The following is a 22,252-nucleotide window of genomic DNA, read 5'->3' as shown; positions in this document are numbered from 1 at the left end:
AAATGCTCAAATTGAAAAGACCTTGTGTCCTGGGGGTATTTGTATGCTATGCCGATGGTTCCCAACCCGGGTGCGCCGCCCATGCATTGATAAAAATAAAATTGATATAGAGCAATGAAAGTTGATATCGGTGATGTGAAGGAAGTCCGTCGAGGTAAGCCAGACATGAGGAAAATGAAAGGAAATCGGTGTCGCGCGTCGAGCAGCGCTGCAAGGTGAGGGTGATCAAGGTGAGGGTGATCAAGGTGAGGGTGATCAAGCCCGCCAGAGACTTTCTTCCTCTATCGGCATAGGCGTTCGGTTTGTTAGCTCTTCCAGCGTCTGGTTGAGTGCTTCTGCTTCATCTTCCTCTGATCTGATGCTCGCGCTGCTCAATGGAGTGCGCATAGGGCTTGTCTCTCGTGCCATTGAGGCATCCACACTGGCTGAGATAGACGGGGACTTTGCGATGTCTGCGTCCTGAATGGATTCGGTAGCCTCTTGAGATTTACTTGCCCGCTTACGTGCTCGCTCTTGCCGTGCCTCTTCACGTTGCCGGATTAAATCCTCCTCCAACGCTACGGCTCGTTCGCGACGTTCTTCTACGTCTTTGCGCTTTACCACTTTGCTGAGAGCATCAGAAGCTTGGATCAGACCGTCGATACTGATGGCATGATTGGTCATCTGATGATTGATGTAGTGGTAGATCTCAGCCGGTGTATCGCACTGTAGGAGAGCCTTCTCGTTAAGTTTCAACAGAGCTAGTGCGACTTGGAACAAAAAGGTGGAACCATCGTGCATGCATAGCACGACATCCCAAACACGGAAAAGCGCTTCAGCTGAGAGGCAATCCGTGAACACCGAAAGGAACCACTGAAACGTTAGCGCTTCGAGCTCGATCTCCAAGGCGTCGAGATGGGAGGACAATTTCGGAAGGACCTCGACCACATAGGAACGGAGAACGGACTGGTCAGCGCGAGAAGTGAGAAGATGTTGGTCATAGTACTTTTGAGGGAGGATGTTCTCGATCATGGATGCGAGCACCCAGAATGCGTCTTCCGCAGTCGGCATGATAAGTAATAGACAGGCGGTGATGAGGTTCATACCCTGGCAATAACCAACCTCAGGATTTCTGCGCGAATAGGCGAGTAATACCTCATTGAGCTTGTGTACGCCAGGGCCTCTTCTAAAGAAAATGTTGTCGGTAAGTGTTCGTGTAATGTCCATCTGGATCTGAGCAACAATGGTAGGATTGTCTACGCCGTTGTTGACAATGTCGTCATAATATCCCGGCACGCGAAGAGCAGATGCGCCGCTGCATTCGGTCCAGATTTTTGCTCGATAGGCAACCGGTATGCCAGACAAAACAAGTCGACGGAACTCTTGCCACTTCGCTCGACCCAGTTTGCCTTTATTTCCGAGACCTGCTATGCCGATGATTTCACCGTCATGCAGTAATGCTTCTGGCATAGTCAGACCCTTGGGACGATCTCCAGAGGTGACTGCTTCGCCCTCACGCTTGCGTTCGGCTCGGACCTTGCGCAGAAACTCGTTCCACTTCGTTGTTTTGTCCCTCTGCAGAGAGTCATGAAGTTCAGTTAGTTGTTCCAGAAGCGCTTGAACTGGATCGGCTTGGTAGGGGTGGGGACTAATTGGAGTCATGTGGCCAGGAGAGGGCGACGTAACCGAGAACTCGGCGTTGCCAGAAACAATGCGCGAAGGACTCGGTTCTGGATTGGTGCTTATCGCGGGAATGGAGCCTCGTTTCGCTACGGTGACTTGAGTGACCTTGGGCGCAATCAAATCTGGTTCAGGCGTTTCCATGATAGGCGCAGTGGAGGGCGTATGTGAAAGAAGTTCTGTAGGATGCGTTGCTAACTTGAGGTAGTCTTGCCAGGTCTGAGACGGTTGGCCATTGCCTTGCTCGCCCGAGCTGGTGCTTCCTGGTCTAGACGGTGGTCGGGATGGATCACTGATGTTGGACGCAGAAGACGGTGCAGCAGCAGCTTCCTCTAAGCCTAGAGCATCAAGGACGGTACGTCCATCTCCCAGCGATTCCACATTGCTGTTGCGCTTGTTCTTCGAAAGCGCGGCGGCGGCTTCGCTTTGTCGCTTCTTGCGCCGCTGATCATAAATGAAACCGAACCTATCAGTGAGGTATTCCTGGCTAGCGTTGAACATGTTGTGTTGTTGGACCAGTGTAGGTGGGCGAGATTCTTCTGGTAAAATCCTGTCCATCTCGACAGGTCCCAGGTTACTGTGCCCCCGGCCTTGTAGATGGGGTGGACCTTGAGCCGGAGCTTTACTATTTTCAGTGGAGATGCTTTTGATAGTGCCATTGGGACCAAGTGATGCTCGACCATTACGTTTCTGGGTGTTGATCAAAGAAGACTTGGCCGACTGGGCAGTCTTTGTAGAGTCAACTGAGGTGGTTCGGTCTCCAGGGTCAGATGTGTTCGGCTTGCGCCCACGCATAGAGTTTGTCTGGTTGTTGCCAGCGACCATCTTGAGCGCCCAGTTCGTGATGGACACCGATGACCGGCGCGAAGAAGATCCCGAATTATCTCGGTCTTGACTTTGAAGACGTCGCAACGTAGGAACTGCTCCTGCCGCCTTGTCTGCTCCAGAGGTTGGGGGTACGAATAGATCGTTGCTTATGGGTTTTCGAGTTGGCTTTGCACCACTTGATGCCCGAGATCGAGTCTGCGACGACGCTCGACCTGCGTCCCTGTCAATCATACTGGCAACAGAAGGTGCCCTGCTGCTCTTCTTACTCGTCCCGCTGAACAAATAGCTCTTCCAATTACTGCGACCTGTTTCTCGCGGTGGTTCCGATGATGATGCGATTGACATGTCGTCAGCTCCTACAGTCACAGGGTGCCGTTCTTCTCCAAAGCTTGCAGGGACCTCCGATGCATCGTCCTCAATAGCTAGAGCCAATCTCTGATCAATCGGATCCTCGGGGTGCATTCCAGGCACTGTATAATCATCCCCTCGCTTTTTCGTACGCGAAGTTCCTGACGCAGTTCCACTGCTCTTGTCCTTGGACTTTTCCAGCTCACGAAGCCTGTTTTCGATGTCCATATTTGAGACTTCACACTCCTGCAGCATTTTCCTCAATATCCTCTCGCGTTCCTCTGCCCTTCTCCGCAATGCGGTAATCTGAACGTCTCTTTGCGCCAAATCGCCTGCCAATTGTCTCACAAGAGCCACCGCATCGCCCTGGTCGAGCATGTTTTGAATGTCTGCATCGTCCAGGTAATGCAGATTACCGGGCACTTTGCCGATGTCCTGGGGCGTATCGTCAAAGAGAGCGGAGCGTTCTCGCGCGGAGGGAGTAGCTGAGACCAAGCTTCCGACGAGTTGCTGTGTAGATTTGGTGACCTTTCTCATAGTCGAGTTAGGCGCGGGATGCGAAGTTGGCGGGGGAGGCCTTTCGAGATCGGGGGAAAGAATGGCTTTGATTGTCTCTGGCGACTTGGCTTTGTTTTCGCCATCTCTATCATCTGGGTTTCCCTCTCCGACTGCTGCGCGGAACCAGCCGTTGACGCGCGAATGGACAGGTGAAGTATCGGGGGTAGGCGACAGGGAGGGAAAAGACGTGAGGCTCTTTGTATCGGCTGCAGGCGAAGGTGCTCGTCTCAGTGAGGTATTGGAGCCCCGTTTGGACGGCTTGACGCGAATGGTACTGCTCTTCCTACTGACAGAACGGCTCGAACTCTGCGACGAGGTGCGCACGAGATCACCCACATTGGGTGCGTCCACGACCGCCATACTAGAATAAGTTTGGGGTCGTGGTGTTTGTGTTCATTCGTGGATGCGCGCTCACTGCAGCACGCGTGACCTCTGGGCTGTTATTGTGGTTGGTAGTGTGCGAGTACGAGTATGGTGGATGTGTTGTAACGATTTGGCGAGTTTGGATGGACATGTGGGTGGAACAAGATGCGTCATGGGCAAATTGAATGACGCTGGCGCGAACGTAAGCTCCTTCCGTACAGTGTCGTTGGGCCGCTAAAGGTAGAGAACCAGGAGAAAGTTGTAACCAGAGAATAGCGAATGTTGCGCGAACAGGAATGGAGACGGGGGAGGAAGGGGTGAAAGGAAGACTGATGCGCAAGGGGGGGGCGGTGGTGAATGACCGAAACGTGGGAGATTTTGTTCGAGCGTGGACGTCCTGTATTGCCTTGTGTCTCGTCTCTGTGTGCATTATCTATCTACTGTGAGGAGTGTCTAACTGCCTAGGTACCTAAGTGACTACCTAAGTACACTGTGGTTTAGTGCTTGGAGTGCCGTGCGTGGGCGAGCAATCCCCACTCTCGTCGCCCATTATCCCGCCGCCACCGCCGCCACCGCCGTCTCCGTCTACACACCTACACCGTCCCACGCCATCACTTTCCAGTAGATACTATTGTACTCTGTACACATCTATTGTATCTGCTCAGCTGCTGAGACCGCTACTCATAGTGCCTAAAAATGGACATGCCGCCATCTGACTGTGGCAGGGCTGCGGTACTGTTAGGCTCGGGCCAATCCGTATGACATAACAACGTCTAGATACTTCTTGAACTTTCAGCCACACACACACACAAACAAACAGCTAACTATGATTCCCGACGTCCACCGCATCATCATCAACACCTCCTAATCAACCACTAATCCAACATCGCTACATCACTACCCTTGTCTGCCGAACCATGCTCATTGCCCTGTCGCTATGCCCGTCACGGATGAGGACGCTGCCATACTCGCCGTGTCCGCCCTAACAACCCTCTCAGACGAGCAGCGACAAGCCCTTTCCTCAATCAATCAGTTGCTACTCAGCGATGACCCCTTTGTCGATATCCATGAGCTTATCGGCCACTACGATGTCTTGTACTTCCGATCCGTCCTTCTGCCCCGAGTAGAGGTGTTGTGGTCACCCCGACTAACTCTGTAAGCCCATATTGTCCCTTGTGCTACGACCTTTGGCTTTCGATAAGGCGGACAAGGTCAAGATCAGCCTTGCGTGAATGTACCATGCATGTTTCAGGACGTGGCTTTCACGTTTCCTCGCATCTAATCTAGAACCACATCGTCTTCCGGGTCTTATGAAACATGCGCTGATGTTTCTGCGTGTACAATAGTTGCGCCGGAGTTTGTGAGCTGTCGAAAGATCCCACCTCGGGCAAGTTTACGCGCATCCGCCTTAAGATGAGCACGCCCTTGCTGCAGTATCGGCCCCGTTCAGACACAATCAACACCTTGCTTCACGAAGCCATACACGCGTACTTCTTCGTCACGAGCTCTTGGAGACATTCGCGCGGTGACGATGGAACGGGGCACGGTGCGGGGTTCCAATTAATGGCAGATGCAATCAACAATCATGGAGGTTACGACATCACCGTCTATCACACGTTCCACGACGAGGTAGACAGCTACCGCACGCATATTTGGCAATGTGATGGGCCGTGTAGACAGCGTCCGCCTTACTTCGGATTGGTAAAGCGAAGCATGAACCGGCCTCCAGGGAAAACTGATACCTGGTGGTCAGCCCACTTGGAGCAGTGCGGCGGACAATACGCCAAGATATCGCAACCAGAAATGACCAAGAAACAAAGAGAAGCTTTGAGTAAAAAGGAGCGGGCGGGCTTGCAGAAGAATAAGATCGATAGCTGGGTGACGACACGGAAGAAACCCCCCATTGAATCGAAGGGCGAAGGAGCAGCAAGTACCAGCGATGCTACACAGGCTGTGATTCCCCCCAAGGGAATGAGCGTAAAGCGCACGTTTGAAGCAATTGATCCTGACAGTGAAGATACTGCTGAAATACCCTCTCAGCAAGAGCGGCAAAGACCCAAACTCAATCCAGAAGCCAAGGTAGTCCCCGATACGGATTTACAGATAATGGTGCAGTGTCCGATATGTTGTGAACAGGTAGCAGAATTAGACATAAACCACCATCTAGATGTGGAGCATCCTCCTTAGACCACTCTCCACAATATTGTCGCTTTTGTGCACTCTTTAGACCGTCCTCGTCAGACTACCTCATTGAAGGCAAACCATTTCCTTGATATGTTACAGCTAGATGCACAAGTTCCCAAAAAATCTTACACCGTACATTGATCATGCATAACATTTCCCACTTTTTAAACCGTAAAAAATCTACACCTTTATCTTGAACTGTGGCTCGTCCACATCTCCCGTTTTCGAGCTCCTCTTCTTCTCCCACTCCTTCAGCGCGCCCGACCTCTTCCCTAGCACCGCCTGAGCCTGTCTCCTCAACTCCTCGCCCTCCTTCCGATGTCCCTCCGGTGTCTCCGCGCCCATAGAATCCATGACCTGCTCCTGCTGCGCCCTCTTCTGCTTCCTCCCCCACGGCTCCCAGCTCTCCGGCGTCGCGGGCCACACAAACGGCTTATCCATCTCGATCGTCATGTACTTCTTGGCCTCCGGGCGGAAGAATTGCCGCGGGGCGCTCTCGTGGTCGCGGACGGGCTCCTGCTTGACGAAGGAGCGTATGCTCAGGGCGCGGACGTTGTACGCGTGGAAGAGGTAGTCGCGGAGGTCGAGCTTGGAGAAGTTGAGCGGGACTTGGAATTTGGCGTGGTAGGGGGAGAGCTTCGGCGTGCGCATCAGTGCGACGGTGAATTTGGGACTGTGGTTTCTGGTGTTAGACAAGGCGATTGAAGGTCCAGGGTGTTCTGCGGGGGGCTTTACAGATATATCTCCTTCGTGCCGAATCGGACGATTTTGCTTGGTAGATCCATGGTTGACGGAGGGTTGACGGCTGCGTTGCGCCAATGCAGATTATGGTGATGTCAGGCCCAAATATTGTGAGATTCGAAGAAAAATAAAAGGTAGTGTGACAATCTTCGAGGGTGGTGGGGCGAGTAATGACGGTGCTGGTGCTGGAGCTTTTTCGTGATTGAGATGCTCGCTGGTCCGATATTCAGAAATTGAGATATCATATGGTCCGTGCACCATATCTCTATATTAGGTAGGTAACTTTTACCGTCTGAATTATTTACGAACAACTGCTACGAACAAAAGTATAAGAAAACAGACTACAACATCTATGGATTCCGGCGGGTAATTCAAATTGAATACACGAAAAAAAAAAAGCTGTAATCAGAACCGTTTGCTGGCTTGCATCAAATTAAAATCGTTTGGCGCAAGGGCTCCAATGAGCAAGCACCTTTGGGGAACACATACAAGATAGGATATCATGTGGAGAAAGCATCCTACGGCTCTCAAAAACCACGAATTATATGGCTAATCGAATCCTCATTGGCTGGAATCACTTTCTCTTTGGAGATGAATATTATCTTACCGCTCGCACCTGCTCCTTCCACGCCAGCTTCACTTTTAACCCACCCACGACTGAACTCACTTCATTTTATTTCACTATCTCACTTTCATAAGCAGGTTTCTTAAGATTCCCCGAGAAACTTCTCTATGTCTCTTACTTAAATCCCCCAAGCTCACTGTCAAGTTCGATTGTCGATGATCAACCCTTCATCAATCACCCACACGCCGCTACATGATCTTTCAGCCAACATTGTGTCAATTTCACTGCTAACCGTCTCAAGGTTTCTCCTCCATATCACTCACTACCTTCTGGGACTCACGATCGTAACCTGCACACTCTTCTCTTCGACTAATCCTTCCCAGCACGATGTCTGGTCAAGACAAATATCATGACCGACCTCCAAGCAAGGTCATCAGGGTTCCTCGCGAACTTCGTCCAAACACCCATTATGGTACCTTGAACAATCTTGTGAAGGCCTGGGAAGCCGAGGCCGAATGCCGAATTATTCCAAAATTCGATCGGGGTCAGATCTCGGAGTTTGGTCTACACGGGTCTGGCGCTCAGGTTGATGCTGGAATCCGGACCATCAACAAGTGGATTGAGAAAGCCTGCAGTAAAACGCAGAAATCGTCTTCCTGGGCTAAGACTACAACATTCCACCCGAATGAGTGGTACTATGGCGAACTTGACAAAATGGAGATGGAGAGGAAGCATGTTTTCAAACAGCTTGTACCTGACTGCGAGCCCCCACATCGCATCAGCATGGACTGGCCGAAGGATCTTACTGAAGCAAACATCACGCCCCAGATCTGCTTCGGCAACAAGCTGGACAGTCTGAACCCCATTCGCGTCAATGATGAGGTGTGGATCTCCTGCCGCTCTGTACCTCCGGGTCGTTTCGCTATAGATATCCAAGGCTTCGAGCAAGAGCATGTGGAAATCGCCCAAGAGCACTTCGAAAACATGGTTGCGAATGCCCGATCAAGGCAGCTAATGGGTCTCATGATCTTGAACGTGATTCTTGATAGCAAGGAAGGAACAGAAGTTATTCTCGAAGACCCAGCAGCCCAAGCATGGTGGCCTTCCAAAGATGGCAAAGTGGTTCCGCGCCTTCTTACGACGCCGTTGGATATGGGAGACTTCCGTACCACGGTGCTGCATCCAATGCAAATCGTAGAGATCCAAAAATTCGTTCACCAGTCCCTTACGCTTATTCGATGCCAACGAGGAACGTATAGTATGAAGATCAACTTTGGTTGTGTCGCCTTAGGTGGGGAAAAATTGCCAGCAATTGGAACCAAGCATCCTTTGGCCAGTTTTGTCAAAGGCATAAACGGGCCAGCAGAGGTGATGCCAAAGAAATGGCTTTACGATTCCAAAGATGGACAAGATCTACTAGCGAGGTTCAGATCCTCGAAAGATCTCCTGGAGCCTGTCAAGAGCATCTCTTCACCTTTTGGGACTCAACCAGAAGCCTTGGAAGATATCCGTCCGGTATTCCGGGGCACATGGTATATCGTGGACCCAAATGAAGGCCCACCGAGGCCCGCTGCAGCACGCAACACCGGCAACAAGACTACTCAGAAGCCTGCAGTTCCTAAACTAGTAGTTGTTCGCATCGAATGGTCTGAGGATGAGGACGGCGAATACGAAAAGATGACTCCCTGCTACTACCAAATCAAGGACGGCGCAACAGAGCCACAGGAGCACATGGATATTAACCTCTTCGAATTAGGCCAGAGCAGATTGTGGCGTTTTTCTCTTGACTCGATGGATCTGCTGTCGAAGCAAACTGTTTCTCCAGTCATTATTGCATTCGCTGAAAGCGTCTCCATGAAGTCAAACTACGACATATCCTCCGAGGGCGCCTTTGCTACCTGGCGTACTTCCCCCAGTGTATATTTATACGATGGGTGTTACATGGAGAAGGTCTACACATACGGGATCAGGGGATCTGAATACAGGGTGGACGCACGGCAGATGTGGTTTTCCCATCAATCCAAGCCTTGCTGGGGAGTGACCGTTCGCCATCGAGATTGGGAGACGCTCTTGAATCAGCTAGAACGACTGCCTACTGGACATGGGGCTGACTGGAAAAGAGACACAGCGGTAGAAACCTTTTTCCCGGACGGCGAACACGAAGTTGAGGACCTGCCCGATGAAGATCTCCCCAAGAAAGGCATTATCATGTTAATGAAGAACTTGATGCAGCTCTCACAGATTATCAACAACCGGATCGTACCAAAGAAGAAGAATGGTAAAGGCCTGGGAGCTGGGCTGGCTATATACGACCCTGCGTCATTCGCCTAATGGCTGTCCATCTGCTGTAACTATTGCTCTTGTGGGAGAAATTACACAGTCTTTACCCTATCTGTGGGTGCAAGTCCAATTTACCATCATGGTTTCAGGATCTGATTACGATTCATCCCTCACAAAGTTCACACATCAGAGTCCTTTGTAGGGTAGGAGCAATGAAAAATGCGAATTACTGCATGCTTTTATTGGGTGGTAGATAGGAATAACTCTCACAATATATGCTTGATGTGACTCAATCAGATTGCTATTCGTATGCTATATGCAGTGAGGCGAACGCTTTTGTGTATTTCGACATTATTGAGAGCGTCTCCGTGCTCTTTTTGGTTTTGGCTATTTTGATAGACCGATATTGTCTTTGTGAACAACGCCTTCTATCAGTGGGTTCACGGGTCACGCTTTGGTGTCGCTTGAGCGGACGTTTATCGCGCCCTAAATGCGTTTCTCGATTCCGCGAGACTTCTCAGCCCTTCTTCTCTTCCTGTTGCTGTGCAGTCAACACCTTGACCCTCATCACCTCTTCCACGACGCGAACATTTTGTGCCTTGCCCTGAATGACGCCCTCAAGATCCTTCAAGCTTTCCCCGAGGTCCTTGACCTTCCTGTTATAGAAATCCGTCGCATCTTCGGCGTTCTTCTCGACGAAGAACCCGGTGCCCACATCCACCAGGACGTGGTCCGTAGACGTAAGACGGCCAGGGACGTATAACGAAGACGTGAGAGGCACGAGCAGCGGCTTGCCGGAGACGGACTCGTTGATACCGTTCTTAATAGAGCTGAGACAGTCACGGAACTTCGATTGGGCGGTTCGCAGCGATTGGAACGAATTGGAGAGATGTTCGAGCTCGCGGTCGAGTTGAGTTTTGATTTCTTGGAGTTGGGCGACGGGGAGTGCGTCTAGCTGGACTGGTAATTTTTGTCAGCAGTCGAGTTGGGGAAATTAGGAAGAGCCTCATAATTACTCTGCTGTCCTTGGCCTTGTTTGGACGCCATGGTGAAGGTATCCCCGGAAATGTGATGCGCCTGGTGGGATGGGGATGTATCTGGTCGTGCCTGCGGACCCCGCCAAAAGTTTAAAGCCGTGCCGCTACGCCTTGCCAATTCAGTCCAGGAGCTTGGACCTGGGGAATGTTCATCGTGAGACCTCCAATTGTATCAAGTCAACGTAATTCCCATAATTCCCCATGCAATTGCGTCCGAGGGCATTACGAGTCCTGTCCAATCGGTATCGATTTTACTCAAGCAGCGTTCGTTTTTGCCCGGTGCCACTGCTCGAATCCCTCCATGATGAAGACATAAATCATCTCGACCTGGAAAGGCCGGTAGTCTTTCGAAAGCAATTCAAAGATGTGCCTGCTATATCGCGATGGTTCACACTTTTAGAATCATCTGGCGAGGCTTTCGAATTGAGATCGACGTATTTGAAGCAGCATGAAGATCTCATGGTACCTCTCGAGTTGAGCTCCAAGACAGACTCGCCAAATCCGCTCGAACAGGTCAAGTTCGAGCGCTTCGAAGGGCCTCTCGGTCTGCTCTTGCATGACTTGAGGCGAATCGAGGATGCTGATGCGCAGGACATGCGATTGTACCTTGCGCAATGCCCGCTCGAAGACCTCCCATCGGATCTCAGGGCAGATCTACCCACACCCGGTTTCGTTTCGCGCATAGGAAATGGAGATATCTACGGTTCCAGTCTGTGGATGGGTAGACCTCCTACAACTACCCCACTTCATCGCGATCCGAATCCGAATCTATTCGTACAATTGGCTGGGAAGAAGACTGTCCGATTGATGAAGCCCAGCGCGGGAAGGGAATTGTATGAGCGTACGAAGGCAACATCGGGACGTGCGAATATGAGAGGAGAAGAAATGATGGTTGGGCAGGAGAGGTGGAATCTGGAGGATGCTGTTTGGAATGACGAAAACGGGGACAAGACCTGGCCAGCCCGGGGTTGGGAAGCGCAAATAGAGCGAGGGGACGGCTTATATATACCCTTGGGGTATTGGCATGCTGTGAGAGGCACTGGACCTGGTATCAATGTTTCGGTAAGTGTTTGCTGAATATGTCTGAATTCACAGCGGATCTAACTGTCTTTCCAGGCCAACTGGTGGTTCAGGTGAATTACTTACCCAACGACACTCTCTCATGTTTCCATCTTTGCCAGGAGCGTCCTAAACCGTTGGTGTACATACCTATATTGGAGAGCATGGGCTGACTGCGATGATGGATCAGTGCAGCCCGCAGCTTAGCTCTTTCCCCTTCACAAAATCAAGGAGGAAGGGCACATCGTTCTTCCCTGTATCAATCAATGGCAAATCAATGCTTTATTGACGAATGTCCTTTCGACTCTACTGTTCCATTCCCACGATCTGACCTGATATCGTCAGTATGGAGTTCGTTTTGAGATGCAATGATCTCAACTGCCGCGCACAACTTCACGACCGCGCGGTAGTCACTACTTGCTCGTAAGTCTTGATTTTGAGGTAGAATCACCTGATAGCACTACAGACTAATCAATACAGTCATGTCTTTTGTTCGCCATGCGCAGACGGTTCAGGCCTCTCAAGGACTGCCAGCGCCAATAGGCAATGCCCGGCATGTGGAACACACCTCAGTAATCCAGACGACGTCGTTTTCACAGCTCTAAACCCATCCGAGGACTACAAGACCAGTATTCTGAGTGGGCTAGCGCCAAGTGTGATATTCGAATGTGCTAGTCGCGGACTTCAGTTTCACAGTTATCAAACTTCTCAAGAAATGTATCTGACGGTCCCTATCATGCGCCCGGTTCCATGGCGGATGGCTAACAATGTGCTAGCATTTACCAAGAACATCTTGCCAAGAACCTTACAGACAACTATGCCAATCTCAATCAGCAGATGGATCAATTGATTCATGATGCCAATGCTCAGATCAAGTTGTTGCAAGACAAGCTCGTGGGTATGCTGAATCAACCCACGCGCTCAGCGCTGTTGTATTAACGCCACATTCTAACATAACAAACAGCAATGCAAGCAGAACAATCATCCTTGGAGGATAAAAACCATGAGTTGATAAAAGCGTATCGAGAGAAAAATCAAAGCCTGCAACAAGTTCAAAAGTTATATCAGTCACTCAAAGCGCAGGTCATGGCTTCTCACGTCGCTCATGCTGCAGGTGATGAAGCAAACTTCGCCGTCCGGAGCGCCCGTGGTGATCGTTTTATTAGTAAGATACCGGGCGCGCGTATCTCTACAGAAGATGGCAACCGGTCCGGAGTCGAGAATCAGCGAAATGGAGGCGCCATGCACATCCGGAGCAGAAGTGGGAGTTCTGGCAATGGAGGCCAGCAGGGACGAGGTGGTGGCATAGGTTTGAGCCCAGCATGGAAACCCAATTCTCACATCGGTCTGGGCAATAGAGCAGGTACTGGTGGCAGTAAGGTCTCAGCTCATCTCTTTTCTACTCTTGCTGACTATGTCGAAAGATCCAGCTGTAGATTTCAACTCACCTCAGTCCCTATCACGTAGCCGGCTGCCGGTCTTGGGTGGTACCCGTGCCAATGCTCTGTTGGCTTCTGATGGACCGTACAATGCGTCACCCGGCACCAGAAATATTTTGACCGGATCAGCCCGCAACTTGGGCACATTTGGGTTCGGGTTAAAGGCACCCAAGAGAGCAAGTGGTACCTCAGGCAGATGAGGTAGCAACACATGTGAACGGTGGGCATCCGTCAGGCTGATAACATGAACTATATCTTCGAAAGATGTCATCATTTGATTGGCAATCAATCCTGACGTAGCACATGGTGCATGCGGTCCGTATTATACCGGAGAGGGACAAAATTTGTACGACGCTGACGGCAGTTGGCAAGCACAGGGAATGTATGCGTGTGATCTTATGGCAGAAATTGTATACTCGTGGTAAAAAGCTTATTCTAACTTCACTATCTTATTGAGGTGGAGCGGAAAAATTCTATGACTTTGTTCTTCTAACGATTTACCCTGTTTCCTAAAAGAAATGACTATCGATATCATTATGATGTTCTAGGCAAGGAGCGTGATGGACATGCTGTGTTAGCGAATCTACTGGCAAACAACAGACTGTCCACGAACTGGAGGACTGGTTGTTCCGATGGTGGCGCCCTCTTCCGGGATGGCTTGACAGCTGTCTTTCGCAAGCCGGGGATGTCGGGTTGTGGAGCATTCGCATGTAGCGGCTCGCATCGATATTTGATTCGAGAGCCGTATAATGTTGTGCAGTGTACATGTGTTGGGTTAGAACTTAGAATGGATGGCCTAGACTGCCATTATCGGTGAACGGATACCCCTAGCAATCTATGGACTCAAAGTTGAGGAAAAGGTAAATTCTCTACAGTAACAATGAAGGAGTAAAGTGTAGGGAAAAAGGTCATTGTAACTTGAAATCGTACGACAGAACTGATCTCAGCTTCACAGAAAGCTTCTTGTATTCTTTCTGGAGAAGTTGTTCGTTTAGCTATGAAAGTGTTCAGGCAGGCGATCGCGGGAGGCCTTTGGCGAACGAGCTCAGGTACAGAGGGTTGGCACGTCGGGCTGGCCCCATGCTAGTATTTTATGCCTACAACAGTTTCTTAGCGAGGTTCATCGCAAGCAATTAAGATTGTTTACTGGCTACAGTACATTCTTAAGTAGACACTTTAGGTATAGAAGATACATGAAGTTAGCAGGTGGCCAGCCTGACGTGCCAACCCTCTGTACATTTCCATCCCATGACAGGGATCACATGCAAGTACAAGTACGTAGTATAAAAGGCGAGTTCTCAGTGCATTAAGCGACATCGCTGCTTTCAAAGTGTGAGAACTCACACCTGAGATTGCTTGGGTATGCCTCCTTTCATAGTATTGGTCGATCTGGTGGCGGACCAGTCAATTATTCGAGGTTGAGGCAAACAATCGCACATCATTTAAGTCTTCAGAAGCTGAAAATGGGATAAACCATGGAGGCGGTGCAAGGGGTAGATCGTCTACACCGAATGTGGCGAGACCTTCTCATCGATGATAACTATGAAGCGAAGCGGTGAAGATTTTTCTTTTAGCGTAATAGTTGAGTTTCTGTAAATGTAGTTTCGACTCGTCAAACTTTCCTGATGTTGATGCTGGACATAGTGAACATAAGTAAAAGTCCTGGAAATTGGGCTGTTTACAGGGATAGATTGCACACCTCGGTAGTAGGGCTGCGTTTTCTAACCCTCTGGCTGATACACGTATCATATGAAGGACTACGGCATGACAATGCGGAAGGTTCCCGAGTCTTGCATGACGTGCATACTTTGGTATTGGTGGCAAGGGCAAGATCTTGGTGAATCGTACTTAGGCAATGCAATGCCCTGGTCTAGTTTTAGAAAATTCTCAGCAATTCAATCCCAATGCTGCGCACCTTTAGGAGGGCCTTGGAAGCTGAGCATACATTTAATGTTATCGATCGGTACTTTTATGCTCTTCAAGCCAATGGATCCATTGGATCTGTGGTGGCAATGAAATGGAAAGAACATCACCGTGGCGACCCCGTCATTGGACTGCTTATACATCATGCGAACGACCCCCTCAGCGTATGATGATGCGATTGGCAGGTGATATGCTCTTAAAGAAAGTGGGAGGCTATATAGATCCAACCAGTGGGACCCCGTGTTATAGAGTTGGTGAATTGGTCAGGCATTCGGGTGGCAGATGGTCCTGACTATTGGGAGGTCAGAAAACTCGAATCACGGGCCGTCAGCAGTCCCATGGCCTGCCCTTCGAAAGCTGGAAGACTGCGAGGGAGCATCACTCGAAATTGGCAAGATCTCAGGCTTAAGATACGTGGTATAGGGGACCCCAGGTCGAATGGAATGGTCCTTGCTTGGACGCTAAGATTGAGGAGCGATATGACGAACGGTTACCGGCAGAAAGTCCTCTCGAACTACAGGGAAGGACACCTTTCACATAATTTCGGCCACTGTCTTTCTCTGGACTCGCGTTACTCCCGCTGATCTCGTGTTTGTCTCACGATTGTGGCTCGTAGCACGCGTCGCTTGGGTCGTCAGGGTTAAGTCCTTGCTGCTCCAGCTGAGACGAAATAGACGGGCAAACACGACGTGTAGACCGTGCAGACAAGGGACCAGAGTCATGTCTCGAGTCATTATACGGGTGCTTCCAGACACGTTCATCCTTTCCTATCGCAGGACACCTTTGGCCGAGACGCGTTGTGGTAGGAGCCTGGGAGGGCCTTCGTAGGGCTGTTAGTCCAACAGGATGATGCCTTAGCGTGTCAGGAAACGCTGGCAAACCGAACAGTGGTTCAGTGGATCCCTTCCTGCCTGGCCCACCAGGGTCTCCCGACATACTCAATTTCAACGTCAACTCATCCCTAGGACTCTGGTCAACTTTACTTCGACGACATCACATCGTATCCTACCATCTCACGCATCCAAAGCAGCACCGTCAAAGACAGTAAAGGGATAGATCATGTTCGCATTGTTGTTCCTCTTAATCGAAGCCATACCGTACTCCCAACGCCCTCTCAAACTGTTCCTGCACACGAAGCATTCATCCACGGTCTAGGTCCGTTACCCGTAACGCCCCAGCAGCAACGATAGCTCTTAAAGGATGCCCTAAGTACACGTTTGACCTGATAGGAACGCATTCCCACTCCGTACGCCCGCCATGCCCCCTCTTAGCAATTTAGATTGGCCGTTACATTGTATTTTGTCCAGCTTTTCCCCGAGACAAATCGTTGAAGACGAAAAAGAAGCGACATAAAGGAAGAGTCCTGACAAGAGTCGGTCGATATTGGATCAAGGCATGGTCCATAGGATACACCAATCCAGAGAGTTACATACTGAGTCGCTCGATCCAACGCCCCGGAATCGGGATAGGATGCATCCAATGAGGCATAGAGAAGGCAGGTATCTTCCAAGGGGACGATGACCCATAGCGGCCTTTGGAACATTTCTATGCTTCGATGGGTCGTACCTTGACGCAATTTCGAAACCATGATCTGAATCTGGATGAACCTCTCTGGACCGACCCCCGATGACAAGCCCAAGGAAATCTAACAACTGGCGAAAGACAAAAGAGATACGTTACTGAATAAGGTTAGAGGGGGGCTTGTTGCCGTGGAAGATGTGGATTCTGCCGCCTGTGTATCCAAGGATGGCTTGATCGGCGCCTTCGATCTCCCTGGGTGTCAGCCGGCACCTCCGTCCATCGAGTTGACATTACTTTCGAGGCTTCGACGGAGATGCGAGGTGGGGATGGTGCTTTCGGTAGTGCTTCAGGCGTGCATCGGACCTTTTGTAACATCTCCCACAGCCCGCTTCACAAAGAAGTCCTTCGTTATCGTGATGCGAGCGCATATGACGAGCGTGACTGCCGCGCCGATATCCTTTGGTGAAGGTAGTTGTGCATCCATCGATACCGCAAACGATGACTTCATCCTGCACGGATCTGGAGGCAAGTGGAGAGGCTGTTGCCGCACGGGATCCCATCTCATGGCCGGTTGGTGATCGTATCCTGCGTCCACGGTTCCTAGCATGCTGTTAGAAGAGCTCTAATCGGTGGAGTCTCACGCAACTTACCTCACAGGTAGTGACGGGTTCGAGTATCGCCTTTGAGAACTCATGCTATTCGACGACACTCCACTCGGTTGACTCTGGGGAACCGAAGCCTGAGGTGCCCCATCATGGACAGGCAAATGAAGATACTGCGTACTGTCAAGAATCCGAGGACCCGAAGCATGTTCACCAAAGTAGCCTAGCCTAGTAGCCGCTGGGCTATCACCCATCTCCCAAGTCGATGGAGACGAGATGTTCGTACTGAGTGCTGATCCGGGTCCAACACTAGACGCTCCGTTATCTTCTGCCTGGAGCGAGTGGTAGTCGTAGTCATGGAAGCTATTGTGATCATGACCTGGACCCCATTCAGGTAGGACGGGGTGGATCTCATGATGACCATGGCTGGATGGTTGCAACCTAGAGGGATCAGGTGCCAGGCCAGATCCATCCCGGGCATCGTTGGCTCCTTGCACACGATTTGGACCTCCCCACTCATGGCACACCTGGGTTGACCAATGCGTCACTGGTGCCATTGCTGGGGATAGTCTGAACTGTCCCTGGGGCGGGGGATCGGGCGTGCGTATCACCATGTTTGCGTGACTCGATGTGTACCCTTGGTTGCCGCCGAAAGTTGTTGGCACTATGGAGGGGGGTTGTCTCTGAGCAGGGGCAGCTATAGTAACAGTACGAACAGGCACTCCACTCGATGTTGTGATGTGCTGTGGTTGCATTGGTGCTTGCTGATGCCGTAGGGTTGGCATGTCTCGACCTCGGGTGGAGTTCGTGTGGGCTGCGATGGGAAAGAGTTGTTCTGGGAGGTCATCAGAAGTTCTCCTCCAGTTTGACGACTCATCAAGCTGAAACTGATCCATCGTTATCCTGTTCATCGATGCTTCGGAAGTGTCGAGGATATAAGGGGGGAGTTGAATCAACCAGGCTGTAACTTGGGCGGTCAGTGTGCTGTCAAATCGACGTGGGTCGAAGCGCGATGACGGTCGGGTCGAGTACTATCAACTCAGCAGACACTGCCTTGACCACTAAAATAATGTGTACAGCAACGAAAAGAATCTAAGAGAAGGTACGCAAGGGCACCGATGACTCTTCGTTGGAATATAGCCGTTAAGACGGTTGAGTAGTGGGACGGGAAGAGACGCCTCACTCTCACGGCACCTAGACCTACGTATCGTGCCCCAATCCGACGAGAAGATCCCAAGGGCTTCGATGAGAATTGTGTGTGTTTGCTAGTCATAGGCTTCTTTACTCTCCGTTAATACAGGGGATACCTAGCCAGACCAGCATGGTGCAAGGCTCCTCTCAGCTTTCTTTCCCTTCTTCAGTGGTGGAAGAAGGAGACACAGCCCCGGCACGAGCATCGTCGGTTTTCCTAGATCGAAGACCGCCTTGTACAAACGAGAGCGACGGATCGCCTCAAAGACAAGAGTGGTTTCAACTTATCATCTAGCACGAGGCGAGCGTTCTGTGGGCTTGGTTACCTCGATGACTGTAGAGATTATTACCAGCATGGAACCAGGAAATCAGCTCGGGCAGGCTGGCAGTCGGGTATAGGCGCAAGAGTTGACAACAAACAACAATGTGGGGCGGAGCTTTATACTTTTAAGGAGACGTCAGATGCTTCTCTTGGAGAGACCGACAAGAAAATTTGTCTCTGTGTTAGGCAGACAGCTCACGCCGGTCCTGTCGCTGATGAAATTCCGCGAGTGGTAAGATCTAATAGAGGTGGGACTGGGTGTGAGTGACTCTGGTGCGGCTCCTTCTGTGCACATATAGGAATCGATTCTCGACTAGAGCTTGACTACTCTTACAGTACCGGAATATTCAAAGCCGAAGACTCCACTGACCTCCTAACTGATAGACGCCTTGCAGAAATATTGGCTGCATATAGTGAGCGTGAAGAGCGGCAACTGCACGCGTGTTCAGACGTGGGAAGTGGGACACGCCTTTTTTTGGAGGCTCTGCTGTTGCTGCGCTCCAGTACTTCACAACTAAACCCGTCGCCCCCAAGCTCACGTTCAGAGCGGTATCTCTTATGATTGCTCGAACCCCAGTCCGACGCTGTCTTAGTGGCGGGTTCATTAGAGAAAAAGCAGGCTGTGGCACCATGCGAACGGAGAAATAGTGTGGGCTGGTTATTCCTTACAGGCCATGCATGCTTCTGCACTTCTAGTGATGAGCTGAAAGCATCCACTAAATCAAGAAATTTGGCAATGCGTACTGATGAATCATCCCGTCGGGATGATCCTTCCAAGAGTACGCGGTCACCAGTGCTGTAGAGAAAGATGACGCTGCTTAGGCCTACGCAGAGCCGCAATCCCATTCTTTCCGATCAATGTGCAAGCCTCCTTTAAGCCAACCCACCAGACTTCTACTGTATCATTGATACCCCTATCTCTCTTTACTCAATAACTAATGCTAGGACCTAACATTCACTGTCCTTGGGTACTTAATAGTCGCTTGTGTCTATCTATCCGCGGAAGGTGGGCCACGGGAGGAGGCTACACAATCCTGCGTAGAACCAAATGCAACCTCAAGCTGTGGCTGCCAGGGTGCGCGAGTCGACGAGTGAACGGGATCTGCAAACTGTCGGCATAATGCCCCGTCTTTGCTAGATGAAGCACATGAACTCAGCTAAACTTTGCGCCTTCCACGAATGCGTTACGCATGTTCGCATCGCTTAGGACACCAGGGATAGTCACTAGTTATCTTATCAGCTTTGAGAGGTTGCGCAATATCTTGTATACGGATGCGCAAAATGGGATGATGTGCATCAACGAAGTGATGGCCTTCGGCGCCATGTGTTTGCATCAAGCCGTCGACGCAAGCGCCACCTATAAACTTGAGCGGCACGAACCTAGTCTGCCAGTCCCATTGAGGACATTCTCGCGTTCTACCCCGCTTCAAATGCACTTGAGTTGTTGGTTACCATCCTTACAAAAGCAAAGTAGGCTGCCGATGGATGGTTGCGTTCTCCATCCGTGGCACGCAGTCTTGGATTCGCGGGGCGAACGCATTGTCTAGACGCGAGGCTGCCCCAAAATGGCAAGTACGCCGTATTATCCATAGTGAATTTCGACCTTCAACCGCAGAGCCGCATCGCATTGAGCATCGAACAAGGACATTGGCGAACGATGTCCGCACAATTGGGCAACGACAGCTTTACATGAACCGTTTGCTGTGCGCGGTTGGCCCGCTTCGCAATTACGAGTATCTACTTGCATTTATTTCAGACATGGGGTATGCCGCCGCCCCGGGACTCGGCTCGCTATCGTATCCGCAACTTGGTTTAGCTGCCGTACTTGACGGGATAGAAAACGGCAAAGATAGACACCATGTGGTGGCTCATTCTGTGGTCCTTCAATTTTTTGTCACGCGCATAAGTGCAAATATGCAATCGAGTGCAGTTCGCTTGAAATCCACGAGTAGGAACGGGCGTGGGAACGGCCGACCAGATCTAATCAATCTCGCGCGTGTGGAAGGCATTACTGCTGGACAATGGTTTGGTAGAATTAGGCATCCCGTAGGCCCTACACAACGGGATCTGTTCGGCTGTTTCTTGATCGGGTGACCAGTTGATTGTAAGTATGTTCCCAAATGTATGTATATGTATGTATGGTGCTATTGTTATCCTAGACTAGCGATACGTACTTCCTTTTTAGTCCATTGTCCACATACAACCTCTTCCAGGATTCGATCATATAGCCATCTTAATGGTGCAATATGATCAATGGCTATCTTTCCGCTAATTCGACAACTTGTGCGTTGGCTTGTTGAAGGAATCGAAAGGACTAGATTGGCTTGAGCTGTTCTGTGTGGGAGTGAGGAGCGGACAACGCGCAGATCGCGGCAACATTACCGACCTCACTGGAGCTGAATGAAACAATACGCCAGGTTACGAGAGGCGAGTAACTACGATTACGAGAAAATCGTCCATGAATTAGTAGGCGGGTCATAAAATCTTGACAGTTGGGTGCGATATCTACTAAGTCACGTCTCGACATGGTCACAGGATGCCCTTGGCCTACCGAGAGAGTCAATCTCTACTCCTCTTGACAGCACCAAAGAATAATCTGTTCACGTTGCAGAAGTGCAGAGCGCTTCTTTTTTGCTTCTAATTGTATATACTCAAACAGTTGCAGGTCCGAAGAATGTACCGACATCGCGATCACTGGGTCTTCCGTTGTGCTTGCTGCAGAATGGTCATCACCTGAAGACAAAGTACCATCATCACAACTTATTGCTACGAGTCGATAGTTGTGTTTTCTAGCAGCTAGGCCATAGAGCTCCTTCAGAGCAGTAAAATCGATCTTCAATATTGCACAGACGAGGTAATGTGTACGAGATCGGCCTCACAACAGCATGCGTCAAGACGATAAAATGTCCTCAGAAGAGAAACCCGCCGTAATCGGGGTTCCATCAAGGCTTCAAGTGATCAAACCAACCATTCGACGCAGGCCTCAAAATTTATCCCATCTATATTTATAGGACACCCTCACTCCCACCGTATACTACGCATCACACAAGCACATACCTCGAAATCCTGCCTATACGACCACATCCCCAATCAACCACCACCACACACCGTCCACGCATCCCCCAACGCACCCCCAGTCGAACCAAACCGAAACAAGCAACACTGCCTTCCGCTCCTACGCGAATCCCTCCTGAGTCACCGTCTCCCTTCCGTCACCGTATCATCTCAAAGAGGCCACCGTGTCTGGAGGAAACGACGTCCGCAACTCAGTGCCCTCCGCCCTTTTAGTACGTCCCGGCGGCCTGGATAAGCGGGACTGAGCAGGCGTGGCGCGTGAGGCTGAAGAGAGGTTAAGTTGACGTTCGGCGTCGGTTGGAATCGGCATGTAGGGGGTTACGCGGGACTAGGTCCGAGAAGGAGGATTGGTGGGCGTGGTTGTTGCGCTTGGGAGTGTTGGGAAGGTTTTGCGAGGGTAGGGGAAAGGAAATGACGGAGAGGAGGGCGTGTATGGGGAGTTCGAGGTGATACAAGGTAGAACGGATAAGTAGGGAGATATGTTGGATGGAGGGTTACATGGGTGCGTGGGAGGTCGGGGCGATATGGTTCAGATTGATCGTCGGGTGTTCAATGGA

At 50.6% G+C, this 22,252-nt stretch overlaps 9 protein-coding genes across 9 annotated transcripts; 5 read left to right on the top strand and 4 right to left on the bottom strand.

Moving 5' to 3' along the window:
- Positions 1–255: 255 nt before the first annotated feature.
- On the bottom strand, positions 256–3,753 carry BU24DRAFT_342184 (TBC-domain-containing protein; the record flags this gene model as incomplete). The annotated part of the gene is made up of 1 exon (XM_033523305.1): positions 256–3,753. One exon carries the CDS (start codon positions 3,751–3,753, stop codon positions 256–258), a length of 3,498 nt encoding a protein of 1,165 aa, XP_033387342.1.
- Positions 3,754–4,784: 1,031 nt separating this feature from the next.
- On the top strand, positions 4,785–6,078 carry BU24DRAFT_418586 (uncharacterized protein). Its single transcript, XM_033527016.1, has one exon. It carries the CDS (start codon positions 5,170–5,172, stop codon positions 5,941–5,943), a length of 774 nt encoding a protein of 257 aa, XP_033387341.1. The 5' UTR covers positions 4,785–5,169; the 3' UTR covers positions 5,944–6,078.
- A 42-nt stretch (positions 6,079–6,120) lies between these two features.
- BU24DRAFT_458720 (uncharacterized protein) lies at positions 6,121–6,725 on the bottom strand (the record flags this gene model as incomplete). The annotated part of the gene is made up of 2 exons (XM_033531665.1): positions 6,121–6,613; positions 6,676–6,725. 2 exons carry the CDS (start codon positions 6,723–6,725, stop codon positions 6,121–6,123), a joined length of 543 nt encoding a protein of 180 aa, XP_033387340.1.
- Positions 6,726–7,660: 935 nt separating this feature from the next.
- BU24DRAFT_326190 (uncharacterized protein) lies at positions 7,661–9,397 on the top strand (the record flags this gene model as incomplete). Its single annotated transcript, XM_033522982.1, has 1 exon — positions 7,661–9,397. A coding segment is annotated over one exon (1,737 nt), but the record flags the coding sequence as incomplete, so codon positions are not given.
- A 361-nt stretch (positions 9,398–9,758) lies between these two features.
- BU24DRAFT_418584 (Prefoldin alpha subunit) lies at positions 9,759–10,579 on the bottom strand. The gene is made up of 2 exons (XM_033527015.1): positions 10,543–10,579; positions 9,759–10,486 (listed from the first exon to the last, which is right to left on the bottom strand). Exons 1-2 carry the CDS (start codon positions 10,571–10,573, stop codon positions 10,044–10,046), a joined length of 474 nt encoding a protein of 157 aa, XP_033387338.1. The 5' UTR covers positions 10,574–10,579; the 3' UTR covers positions 9,759–10,043.
- A 31-nt stretch (positions 10,580–10,610) lies between these two features.
- Positions 10,611–12,143, top strand: BU24DRAFT_110086 (Clavaminate synthase-like protein). Its single transcript, XM_033520786.1, has 3 exons — positions 10,611–11,625; positions 11,680–12,045; positions 12,103–12,143. Exons 1-2 carry the CDS (start codon positions 10,765–10,767, stop codon positions 11,698–11,700), a joined length of 882 nt encoding a protein of 293 aa, XP_033387337.1. The 5' UTR covers positions 10,611–10,764; the 3' UTR covers positions 11,701–12,045; positions 12,103–12,143.
- Positions 11,549–13,552, top strand: BU24DRAFT_418582 (uncharacterized protein). The gene is made up of 7 exons (XM_033527014.1): positions 11,549–11,625; positions 11,680–11,696; positions 11,813–12,045; positions 12,103–12,339; positions 12,399–12,520; positions 12,587–12,997; positions 13,047–13,552. Exons 3-7 carry the CDS (start codon positions 11,969–11,971, stop codon positions 13,259–13,261), a joined length of 1,062 nt encoding a protein of 353 aa, XP_033387336.1. The 5' UTR covers positions 11,549–11,625; positions 11,680–11,696; positions 11,813–11,968; the 3' UTR covers positions 13,262–13,552.
- Positions 13,553–16,683: 3,131 nt separating this feature from the next.
- Positions 16,684–18,484, bottom strand: BU24DRAFT_110059 (uncharacterized protein). Its single transcript, XM_033520785.1, has 2 exons — positions 17,156–18,484; positions 16,684–17,105 (listed from the first exon to the last, which is right to left on the bottom strand). Exons 1-2 carry the CDS (start codon positions 18,016–18,018, stop codon positions 16,796–16,798), a joined length of 1,173 nt encoding a protein of 390 aa, XP_033387335.1. The 5' UTR covers positions 18,019–18,484; the 3' UTR covers positions 16,684–16,795.
- Positions 18,485–20,185: 1,701 nt separating this feature from the next.
- BU24DRAFT_405716 (uncharacterized protein) lies at positions 20,186–20,714 on the top strand (the record flags this gene model as incomplete). The annotated part of the gene is made up of 2 exons (XM_033525721.1): positions 20,186–20,192; positions 20,377–20,714. 2 exons carry the CDS (start codon positions 20,186–20,188, stop codon positions 20,712–20,714), a joined length of 345 nt encoding a protein of 114 aa, XP_033387334.1.
- Between the last annotated feature and the right edge of the window lie 1,538 nt (positions 20,715–22,252).

The sequence above is a fragment of the Aaosphaeria arxii genome (assembly GCF_010015735.1).
Source record: "Aaosphaeria arxii CBS 175.79 unplaced genomic scaffold BU24scaffold_2, whole genome shotgun sequence".
Lineage (NCBI taxonomy): Eukaryota > Fungi > Ascomycota > Dothideomycetes > Pleosporales > Aaosphaeria > Aaosphaeria arxii.
Note: the sequence above shows the minus strand (reverse complement) of the source record. Positions and strands in the feature narration are given on the sequence as shown.

Excerpts from the sequence above, each read along its gene's own strand:
- BU24DRAFT_110059 (XM_033520785.1), bottom strand. The coding sequence starts at position 18,018 with ATGAACAGGATAACGATGGATCAGTTTCAGCTTGATGAGTCGTCAAAC. Across the intron at positions 17,106-17,155 it reads AACCCGTCACTACCTGTGAG|GAACCGTGGACGCAGGATAC; the intron begins GTAAGTTGCGTG and ends ACAGCATGCTAG.
- BU24DRAFT_418582 (XM_033527014.1), top strand. The coding sequence starts at position 11,969 with ATGGAGTTCGTTTTGAGATGCAATGATCTCAACTGCCGCGCACAACTT. Across the intron at positions 12,340-12,398 it reads TATCAAACTTCTCAAGAAAT|CATTTACCAAGAACATCTTG; the intron begins GTATCTGACGGT and ends ACAATGTGCTAG. Across the intron at positions 12,521-12,586 it reads GTTGCAAGACAAGCTCGTGG|CAATGCAAGCAGAACAATCA; the intron begins GTATGCTGAATC and ends CATAACAAACAG.
- BU24DRAFT_418586 (XM_033527016.1), top strand. The coding sequence starts at position 5,170 with ATGAGCACGCCCTTGCTGCAGTATCGGCCCCGTTCAGACACAATCAAC.
- BU24DRAFT_110086 (XM_033520786.1), top strand. The coding sequence starts at position 10,765 with ATGCAATTGCGTCCGAGGGCATTACGAGTCCTGTCCAATCGGTATCGA. Across the intron at positions 11,626-11,679 it reads GACCTGGTATCAATGTTTCG|GCCAACTGGTGGTTCAGGTG; the intron begins GTAAGTGTTTGC and ends CTGTCTTTCCAG.
- BU24DRAFT_418584 (XM_033527015.1), bottom strand. The coding sequence starts at position 10,573 with ATGGCGTCCAAACAAGGCCAAGGACAGCAGA. Across the intron at positions 10,487-10,542 it reads ACAAGGCCAAGGACAGCAGA|TCCAGCTAGACGCACTCCCC; the intron begins GTAATTATGAGG and ends AAAAATTACCAG.